This window comes from Perna viridis, chromosome 2, assembly GCF_037379345.1.
Source record: "Perna viridis isolate PV_CMFRI_1.1 ecotype Kerala chromosome 2, ASM3737934v1, whole genome shotgun sequence".
Taxonomy (NCBI): domain Eukaryota; kingdom Metazoa; phylum Mollusca; class Bivalvia; order Mytilida; family Mytilidae; genus Perna; species Perna viridis.
The window spans coordinates 20735296-20746792 of NC_142446.1; the positions used below are offsets into that span (position 1 = coordinate 20735296).

Consider the following 11497-nt stretch of genomic DNA (forward strand, 5'->3'; position numbering starts at 1 on the left):
AAAATATGAAGCCTTCTTTTGAGGCGTATCACATTTTACAGAATTTGCATGATTCTTGCAGACTGCTACTTGAAACTTTAGCAACGACAAAAAAATGCGCGGTGAAGGGGCTTATCAAGATTTCAACGCCTGTGTACTTTGTTAATTTATTTATTTTGTAATAATCTCGTCAAATGATATTATGCTCTTTTAACCGACAGCTAATGTATACTCGTGCTGCATATGACTTGTAGGGTAATCCATGTAATTATACTGCTAATAATGACGTTTGCCAAATAACTGAACGTTGAACAATATCCTAGTGGTGACCACAGGTAACTGAAAGATAACAGTTTTTCCCCTTGATAAATATAAGTATCTTACAAACTAACTCCCACTCTGTTCGATCAGCTCACCCCGATCAACCTCCTTACAGCGGACGTACAATTCTTTGATAACAGACGTGTAGTTGGATATTTGCCTTCAAGATGTCGTACATGGTCAATCGAGTGGTACGTATAATGTTTCTTATTCATTGTTCGATATACATGTTATACGTTTAATATTGTTGTCGACTGAACGTATTTATGACTGTAAAAACAAGTTATCACTGGTTGACTGTTACAAGCTGACAGATATTGTGTTGTACGTAAAATGAACTGTCAAATGAGACAATGTCATGGAGGAAAACCGTAGAAATTTACCCGGTAGGCCATATAAAATTTGGTGATACGAGCACTATCATATAATAAGTTCATTCTATGTTTTGTTGTTCAGAATTAAATGAAATAATGGATGCAGTAACGAATGAAGATTGACTAATTAATGTCATCCGCACTGAAGGTACGTGTCGGTAGCGGATCCAGAATGGTTCCGGGCGTTGGACACACGCTCCACCTTTTGTTGAAAAAAATGTCGTGCAAAATTTTGGCAGAACTGGGCAAATAATAGCCTGGAACTCCCTTTTTCCCAAACCCAGATATCCTGAATATTGGTATAAAGTATTTCTTAGATATACATATTGTCCTGTTTTATCATGAACACTCCTAAGCTATATTGTGGGTGTTTCAGATTATTACCTGTGATATAGTTTAAATTGTGAAAATACCATAAGAAAGATGGAAAGTAAAGTGTGATTGTCATGTTTTTACATGCATGATTGTTTATTAAGTTCAAATCATTTCATTCAGTGCAATGATTGTACACTTTAGCATTATCAGACGATGAGTAGGCGTCCATCAAAGGAAATCTATCCCACCCCATATAAAACTGAACGACCCAAATATTTTTATTGTCTAAATATTTCACATTCGTGTTTAGATCAATACTGAACCAATAAATTTGAAATTTATTTAATCCTGTTATCAGACATAGAATATGCGGTCTTCATATCGCTCATATTTTAGGTTGTTATCAATGTGTCACACAACCAATTCATTGATAAAATAAAGTTGGTTATAAAAAAAGGTAATCCATGCTTGCTCAGCATAAGACATAAATAATCATTTCGGCAGAAAATGTCTAGTCTTAGATCAAATAGCAGTATCTAGTCAATGCTTTGCTTAAAAAAGACCCAATACCAATGCAAAATTTGCGCAGTCGGTTGCCATACTGCATGTGGTCAGCGACTTGGTTGTAGGGAGCTCATTGATTTCCCTGCAAGTACATCAACAATTATCGAAAACGAATCTCTGCGTAATATCCTTTCTAAAGGTCCCAAGTACCGTGAACCACGCTCCATAAATTGGAATTATAACTTTAAAGTTCTTATAGATGCCGTCGAGGACTATGCAAGAAAATGGATAAAACGAGAACAAGAAGACATTGATTCTCTGTCAGAGTGGTTAAAGGCCGTGAGGTCTTTAATTTTGAAACGAATGAAAGTTTTAAGTAGGTCAATGAGTGCCAAGGCTACATCAGTTTTCAAAGACCCCGATGTAGCAAAAACATTGTCTACTATACATGACAAATATGTTGTCGTACCGGCAGACAAAGCCCAAAACAACATTCTTTTTGTCTGCAAAACGTTTTATATCCAATGTTTATTATCAGAGGTAGACGTAGAAAATAATAGCAGTGATAAGACCTATACTGCTACCACTCTCTCCAAAGAAGAGATTGTAAAAAAACATAAATCTGTGCTATCCTCGTTTGGTCTCTCTACCAAGGTCGATGATTGTGATTTACCGTCCATGTACTGGATTCCTAAACTTCACAAGAATCCATACAAACAACGTTTCATAGCTGGATCTGCAAAATGTACCACCAAACCACTTTCAAAACTTAATTTCTATACTCACAACTGTCAAAGAGGGTCTACAGTCCTACTACAACACTTGTTACTCCCGTAGTGGTATTGATTCAATGTGGATCCTGAAAAATTCGAAAGATCTTTTGGAGACAATCAGTTCAAGACTATTATCTGAATATAATAGCATTAAAATCTATGATTTTTCAACACTGTATACTTCTATTCCCCATACTCAGTTAAAATCCCGACTTAAAAACATTATACATCCTTGTTTTTCCAAAAAAGATGGTACACCTAGATACAAATATATAGTTCTTGGTAGAGATTCCTCATACTTTGTAAGAATTAATTCCAAATTATCTTCCAAATATACAGAGGAAGATGTTTACAAAATGCTGGAATTTTTAATTGACAACATATTTGTCCAGTGTGGTGGACGTGTTTTTCAACAAACGGTCGACGTTCCAATGGGAACAAATTGTGCTCCTTTACTTGCTGACCTATTCCTTCACTCTTATGAGGCTGATTTTATAGCTGATCTGATCAGAAAGAAAGAATATCGTTTGGCTAGATCCTTCAATCTCAGTTTCCGCTATATAGATGACGTATTATCTTTAAACAATCCTAATTTCGGGGATTTGATACATCGCATCTACCTCAAAGAACTTGAGATAAAGGATACTACAGACACTGTGAAGTCAGCCTCATATCTTGACCTACACTTAGAAATCGATGGTAAAGGAAAACTATTGACCAAACTTTACGACAAACGTGATGACTTTTCATTCAGAATTGTCAACTTCCCTTTCATCTGTGGCAACATCCTTTCGGCTCCTGCGTATGGAGTGTTCATATCACAACTCATACGTTATCCCAGAGCTTGCCGAAACTACACAGACTTTTTGTATCGCGCTAGAACTCTAACAAATAGGCTTCTGGAACAGAGTTACGTTGCTACAAGATTGAAGTCATCACTACAGAAGTTTTATGGCCGTTATCATGAACTCGTGGATCGTTATGGTGTATCCATCAGCACCATGAAAACTGATTTATTCAACGGGTCATAGTTTTCCTTTCCTCGTTTGTCTACCCCGGACTTGACTTTTTATGAGCAACTTGGCGTGTGTTTCTAGAAAAGCAGAGGACGCTTACCCTACCGGTGCACCTGGTCCATGCTCCCAGTTTTTAGTGGAGCCCGAGTTGCTCATTTACTTTTGTTACTTTGTATGTATGATTTTAGTTACTTTATGTTCTTTGTTGTGTATGTCTGTTTTTCATGTCTGGTCTTTGTCCCTGGATTACATTCTTTTCATTACCGCTATAACCTTGGTTCCCTTGATTACTCTTTTAAATAATAATACATGTTATATTTATCTTTATATTTCATAGTACACTCCTTCCTCGTTCTACATCCCAAATGGACTTCACCCAGGAAAACAGTTTATCATGCGAGGCCGAGTCACTTGGGGAACGGAAGCGTATGTATATTGTATAAAAAGTAAAAATGGTATGCTTTATTGAACGTGTACTTGATTTCAAAACCCATGCATTTCATTAGTTATGTGAAATTTTCTATATCCCCCACGAAAGTTGTGTATGTATAGGCTACTTTAGTAACTAGAGACATCCAGTAGATATATATTAAGTATTTATTAAAATTTGTAAGTTAAAATGATTTTCTCAATAAGAACAAATGAAGTTGTGATAAGTATACAAAATTATTGTACTTAAACAGGTTTGCAATAAACCTCCAACAAGATTCTGACCCCCAAGGTGGAGATATTGCTTTTCACTTCAATCCAAGACCATCACAAGGCGAAGTTATCAGAAACTCGTGCACTGGAGGTGACTGGCAGGACGAAGAAAAAGACCAGCCTCATTTTCCGTTTGATGATGGAAGATCATTTATCCTTCGTATTGAAGTCACCGGTGATGAGTTTAGAACCTATGTGAATGGAAAGCCATATATCAATTACTCATATCGTGTTGGACTGGAGAACGTACATTATTTACACCTAACAGATGGCGCCGAGTACTACGACATTACATTTATTGACAGATACGTAAGTGGAATCTCGTGTTCGTTTAGTTCTTATTAAAAGGTCTATTGAAAACAGGTCTTCTTGTAGAATTACTGACCGTAGGTCATAGTTCATCAGCGAAAAGACAAAATATTTCACCACGAAGAGCCCTGATATACATAGACATGCAAAGAAAACATATTTTTGGGCCCTAAAAAGATATTGGATTATATATGTTAAATATTCCGACTTTTGATCATAGTAGGTGCCCCCTGAGTTTGACGCCCCCGTCAAGCTCTGGGGGTACCTATTTTGTGTGACCCGTAACTCAAATTGTATTTAACCAATATCATTCGAACTTTACACAGTGTTCACATGTATATTGAAGATGTGCACCTCCTATTAAGGGGGAAATTTGATATATTTTTTTACATTTTGAGCATGTTAAACTTATTTATTTATTTTTTGTTACTCTATGTTGTAGACGGTCTACACTGTGTAAATTATCAAACCAATATTATTCAAACTTGCACTGTGTATACATATTGAAGGTGTGCACCTCCTATTATGAATACATTTGATTGTTTTTTTTACATACATTTTAGCATGTTGAATTAGCCATTCCTTTTCAGCAGTATATGCTATCTTTAGTAGGTTGATATTTGCTAAAGGAAATTTGTAAACCACCATGACTGATTTTGTTAAATTGCTTAGTGTTTATATACATATGGAAGACACAATATGTAACGGCGACGCAGGTCCTGTATTTATTAATCACTAAAATTTCCAACGGGATCTATTTGCTTCTCCTAGACATTTCACAATAAAGTCTATTGGCCTGTTTTTTTATTTATTACTAATTTGGTCCATTTCTAGAACTTCCCCATAAAAAAATCAAATGGAAAAAATAAAAATGATGAAAGACTGTAATATATATCAATAAAACAAGCATTTCTCAACACTCCTTTACTTATATTGCAGTCTTTGCCATATCGCACAGAAATGCCCGGTAACATGCAGGTTGGCAAGGCAGTGAGAGTTAGAGGAGCTGGCATGGACAACGAACCGTGAGTTTTTGAACTTTGGTGCATTTGTACGGTCGAATCAAAATAAATAGAATAAATCATAGTTTTAGTTTAAAAAATGCAGGAAAACAAACCAACATGTAAATAAATTACCTTTCAAGACTACGGTATTTGAACTTCTCTAATCTTAAGATGAATACGATTTAAGTTGTGTGGGAGATCCCTACAAATATCAAATAACTATACCAATGTCTGCAAACTTTAGGTTCAGCATTAACTTCGGTTGTGATTGCGAAAACGAGACGTGTGCCTTTCATTTCAACCCACGTCCCAATGAGGGTGTTGTAATCAGAAATGCTAATCTTGGTGGATGGGGAGACGAAGAAAGAGACTATGAAGCAGATTTTCCATTTAACCCAGGACAGTACTTTGATGCACTTTTCGTCTGTACAGAAGACAAATATCTAGTAAGTCATCTTCCTGACATTGTGTGCGGTTTAAAATTTCCTAGATTAATAATCGCATGACATCCGCGTAGATAAAGTATACAAGTCACATGTATTTTAAACAGTTACATGACAAATCGGTTGGAGTACTTAATATTTATATTGGGGCGTTAGGATTTACAATAAGTGGTGTCGGCATTTACTTGTTTATGAAATAAATATTTTCTGCTATGAAAAAGCAGCTTAAAACAATATTTTAGCTTATGTTCATCATTCTTCGCGCTTAAATACAAATTCTCTTACTAAAATCTTAATGATTTCGTTTATCATGGCAAGAGGAAAGACAATATTTCTCGGTAGAATTGTATTCTGTTAAAAGAAAAAAAAAAACGTCTTGCACAATTAAAGCCTTTGCACATTTAATTACATGTGAAATAAAAACTCCCATTATGGTGTAGTGTGTAAGATTACTAAATTATAAGGCAGTAGCGCATTTAAGGGAGAGGTTCCGGACCTGTCATATTTTTTTGGCAAAATAGGCAGACCATAGGGGCTCCTCTTTGACGAGTTATATACTATCTAAACAACAGGAGTACGTTTTAGGGTGTTTTGACGGGTTATGCTATCAGTGAGCGGTACTATCCAACACCACTTTGACGGGTTATGCTGTCTCTGGGCGATACTATACAACACCATTTTGACGGGTTATACTATCAGTGGGCGATACTATACAACACCACATTGACTGGTTATACTATCAGTTGGCGATACTATCCAACACCATTTTGACGGGTTATACTATCAGTGGGCGATACTATACAACACCACTTTGACTGGTTATACAATCAGTAGGCGATACTCTCCAACACCACTTTGATGTGTTATACTATCAATGGGCAATACCCCAATATACATTCACAGGCTCAGTCATTAATTTTTCCCGTCCGTGAAGACCGGACAGGATAGTCAAGGACGATAAAAAAAAAACCCTCAGTCAGTCATTAATTTATTTCTATACATAATGATATACATTGATATAAATTACAATGATACAAAACAAGTATTTAGTCAAAAATAATTTTATCATTATACAGGTGTATGTTAATGATGAGTACTTCACCGACTTCAGTCATAGATGTGGATTGTCTGATGTCTCTCATTTCCATGTCCAAGGAAATATGGATATCAAAGATGTAGAATATTTAGAACCATTGGTAGGTTGCTTTGGTATAACTATTTCATATCAAGGCTCATTAGTCAATTACTTCATATTTCATGAGGCTTGTAAGTATCCCATCCAGAAATAAAGCATATGATACTGGGGGAATACTTGGCGAGTAATTTATGATAGGAGAGCAATTTTATTTTTGTATAAGAAAATTGAACTTTTTGAAGATATAAAGTGACCCACCACAAGAGATGCTATATATTACTGGGTTGGCAAGATATTTTCTGATTTGATGTCATTGGATGGAAGAACAGCTAGAATTTCAACCTCTGACATGGTTGACTTATTTTCAGGATGATGATTTTGTTAAGTCAATTCCATCTGGAATGGAGAAAGGTGATGTTATGGTATTCAGAGGATTTATGAGACCAGGAGGAGATGTGTAAGTACATCAGATTAAATGAAACTAAATGGTTTGTCTTATCAAATGAATGGAACAGATCAAAGGATTACACATATTCAAACTGGAGCCATCTTAACTGAGGAATTTACTTCTTAAATGTGAATAATATTTAAAGTATTTTTACTGATTCGTGATGATGGGTAGGAATTCATAAAAAAGGCAGTTCATGTACGATTAAAGTATTATTTTTTTCAAAATTTGACAAATAATAATGCTACAGTTTCACTGTGAAAGTGCTGTATATTTATAGAATTACATAAAAAAAGGCATTTAGAATGTCAGTCTCTTCAGAAAAAAAAGACACAGTTTTATTTTGGTCACTACCTTATAAAAAAATCTCATATCTTAATCATTCTTTCTATTCCCCGCTTCATATTTTCATATTGTTGCCTTTTTTCGATGATATTCTTTCCTATAATCTACCAATTGTTGTCACAGTGTATTGTTTTACTTACTTCAGGTTTTCAATCAACTTTATGAATGGTACTGATGCCGACTCAGACATAGCCATGCACTTTAATCCAAGGATAAGTGAAGGGCAGGTGGTCATGAATACATGTAATGGTGGTGACTGGGGAGAGGAGGAGAGGGCTGATATTCCATCTGTTATTGCTGAAAGAAAACCATTCGAAATTAAAATTGTTACAAAAAGAAACAAATTTAAGGTGAATATTATGCTTTATTTACTAACTAAAGAGATTATCACGAGATTTGCAAATTTGTTACAAAATGCTAAACAGTGTCCATTGAAGCTTACCATAATGGCCTTCAGATTCTGCAATGGCTCTTGACTACAACTTGGGTCTTTATACCAGAACTTAACATATAACAGGGTCATAAATATATACTGAAATGTGATACTTACATTTTGATTTAATCATTTCTCAACAAGTTTTTTATCACTTTATCCCTACACTAAATAAAAAAATTGAATGATGTTTCATCTTCATTCTCTCTATAATAAGCTTCCATGTGAATGTTAAAGATTTTGTATCCATCTTTCCTGTAGGTCTATGTGAATGGTAACAAGTGGATGAAATTTGATGCTAGAGGAAATGTAGAGGATATAAAAGGAGTCATGGTCAAAGGAGAGGCATTCATCTACCAAGTCAAACTGGAACGAAAATTGGTATGTGTTAATTTACAAGGATTACTTCATTTGGGATAAAATTAAATTTAATTTTTTGTCTTCCTAGTTGTATAAATGTGTTAATAACACATGATAAAAGGAAATACTTGGTTTTAAGTCACTGTATCAACCATACTTTGTATTATCCAGTGTTGGATTCAAAGGTGGGGGTGGGGGTTTGAACCCTTCTTGTGTTGGAAAAAAATAATTTTGTGCAATTTTTTTAGGGATAAAATTCTGGGTTAGAAACCCCCATTTTGAATTTCTTGATCCTCCCAGTAACTACCACTGTATCAATCATACTATTTATTATTATTCATTGAAGGAGAAACCTGTTATTGAGAGACTTCCATTTGGTCTGAGAGAGGGTGGATGGGTTGTAGTAAAGGCCATCCCAAAGAAAGGGTCTGAAGGGTATGTTATTTTCCTGTGACTTACAGCAGTTTATGCTAATTATTTACTTTATAGAATGGATTGAATATGAAACATTATTTATCAACTAATCTAAAATCGACAATATTAAAGATGTTGTAAAGAAGCAAATTGCTATTACCATTTGTTCTACCTTTGGATCAGAAATTAAGCTCCACTAATTGCAGGACATATATTTAAACACTGAAATTGGCAGTTTATAAGACCAACAAAAAATGTAAAATCATACAAAAATATTGAAGTGTCAGTCTTGACAGATTTCATGATACCTTCATAATATTTTAATATGTTGTAATATATTTTTCCAGCATGCCAAAAGTGACCCTCTGTCCTCATGAAATGCAATTTTGGGTAATAGCCAAATTGCAAAAGTTTAGGTAAAACCAACATACAAAATGTAAGTTTTTCGTTTCAGGGTAAGCTTCCTAAAGCTGCCTTTATCATTATTTCCCACTTGCCTAATATTCTATCCTGAATATTGTCAAGTGACAGAATTTTAAGTGGATATGACCATTTTCTTTCAGCTTTGCAGTGAACTTCTGTTGTGGTGAAGATGACGATTGTGATATAGCATATCATTTCAATCCACGTCTGCAGGAAAACTGTTCCATCAGAAACACATTCTCTGGTGGAGAGTGGCAGGAGGAGGAACGAGAACAACCAAGTTTTCCATTCGAGAAGAAAGAAACCTGTGAAATTGCTATAAATATCCAAGCAGACAGATTCAGAGTAGGTTACTTTACCTGTCTTGCTAATTTATCATAATCCTTAAACAGTTATCTATTTCTACAGAACTTCATACATGTAGTAAGAAATAAATACTAATACATTAACCTTATGCTTTATGACTGTTTTGTTATTATTTTTTGGAAGGTTAAAAAAAAAACTGTATTAAATGGAGTTTTTTATTTGTAGACATTTGTAAATGGGGAACACTACATTGACTATAATCACAGACTACCATTGGATTCTGTCTGTCATCTCAAATTGACAGGGCATGCCGAGTTTTATGAGCCAGAATTCTTATAGTAAGTCTCCTTATTGATAAATTCATTAAAACTCATATTTATATGTATTTTGGTCTGCAGATAAACATGAAGATCTTATGTGTTTAAGTATGAAGTAATTTAATACAGAGGAATGGAGAAATTACAAATACCGGTAATCTTAAATGAAAACATGATTAGAGGAGACAATGCATTCTTCTAGACATAGCATATTTCAGTGAAAAATGATTCATGGCAGGTCAACACATATAAACCATACATGTCATTTATAATAAACTTCTCTTTGAAGTTTGAAGTAGTTCAGATAAAGCATGTTTAAGATACAGTACAACATGTAAAAAATACACTCGTTCAAGAAAACTTCCATATCTCTTAAACAAAAATTTGACGTTGTAAATACTCACTATACAGATCTTCAGTTCTTCATAACTAGCAACTCTGTATAGTTTAAAGTAATTATAATATGGTGTTTACAAGACATAGTGCAGCATGTGAAAAATCACCCTCTATTAGAGAATTAATATTCAATAACATTAGTGAAAGAATTGAAATCTCATCTAAAAGTATAGAGATTTTCAAACAATTATACATATGTAACCAACAAATGTGCAAAGTATGAAGTAAATACAACCAGATGCTTTCAAGATATGTTGTGACATGTAAAATCTTTACCCTCCCCTTTATTAAAACTAAGTAGAAACTATAAAAACTAAATATTGAATTCACAGACCACAAGACTACTACAACAAACAATTGTGTAAAGTTTAAAGTATAAAACAAAGCATTCTCAAGTTATGACGTTAGACAGACATTTGTATAACAAAATCTGACCAGTCTCCGACATGAAAATATGAACTGCTTTTGTATATTTTTTGTTAGCCATTTAAAGACATTTATTGTTTATTGTAGATTTCTTTACTGCCAGATATATCTAGTTTGAAGACAATCATAGAAATACTACAAAATGTGATACTGGGACTGAGTAGACTAGCATTCAAATCTTCAAAATTTTACAAAAAGAAGTGGGAAAAATTGCTTTATAGATTACTTCATTTACTAAATAGCCAATTCAAGGTTATGTCAATGTCATATACTTTGTTGTTCCGCTTATTGCTTATTTATACTACTGTTTTATATTTAATAAAATATTTATTGTTTTTCTTTTACTTGTTTATATCAACGATCAAAGCTTACACTGCTAGTCATGTATGAAAAAATAGATGCTTTGCAGAATGCTGCTTGATTTGATCACAGAGATCAACCCTGAACATATGGGACAAGTATGGAATAAACTTTCAAGTGTAATGCAGCTTTGTATTTGGATTGCACTTTAACCTTCAACACAGGATAAAAAACTTCCCAGAATGAGGCTCCTTTTATATTCCTCATTCCTATGAAACAGATAAACTCACAACCTCAAAAATCAATCCCAGCCTTCATTTGGGTGCCTTGGGGTAAAACTGCAAAGCAATCTATTTCAATTCAAACCATACATGTTCTGAAGTCACAACCACAAATTTCATTCCAAGCATTCCTATGAGTGTTACAATTGTGATGACAAGTCATAGCTTTGATG

General features: G+C 34.2%; 1 protein-coding gene across 4 annotated transcripts; it reads left to right on the forward strand.

Annotated features, from left to right (window-relative positions):
- Window positions 1-268: 268 nt before the first annotated feature.
- Window positions 269-11082, forward strand: LOC148624011 (galectin-4-like). Of its 4 annotated transcripts, none has more exons than XM_088566419.1 (13): window positions 269-491; window positions 3620-3708; window positions 3966-4293; window positions 5233-5318; window positions 5542-5743; window positions 6817-6936; window positions 7244-7332; window positions 7814-8018; window positions 8363-8482; window positions 8808-8896; window positions 9439-9643; window positions 9830-9942; window positions 10831-11082. In XM_088566419.1, coding segments are annotated over exons 1-13 (1671 nt in total). In that variant the 5' UTR covers window positions 269-467; the 3' UTR covers window positions 10832-11082. The 4 variants fall into 4 exon arrangements, with proteins under 4 accessions (XP_088422545.1, XP_088422546.1, XP_088422543.1 ...); XM_088566417.1 differs by lacking the exon at window positions 269-491 and adding an exon at window positions 594-686; XM_088566420.1 differs by lacking the exon at window positions 10831-11082 and having other exon boundaries at window positions 331-491; window positions 9830-9943.
- Window positions 11083-11497: the final 415 nt, after the last annotated feature.

Excerpts from the sequence above, each read along its gene's own strand:
- LOC148624011 (XM_088566417.1), top strand. The coding sequence starts at position 654 with ATGTCATGGAGGAAAACCGTAGAAATTTACCCG. Across the intron at positions 687-3,619 it reads AAACCGTAGAAATTTACCCG|TACACTCCTTCCTCGTTCTA; the intron begins GTAGGCCATATA and ends TATATTTCATAG. Across the intron at positions 3,709-3,965 it reads GTCACTTGGGGAACGGAAGC|GTTTGCAATAAACCTCCAAC; the intron begins GTATGTATATTG and ends GTACTTAAACAG.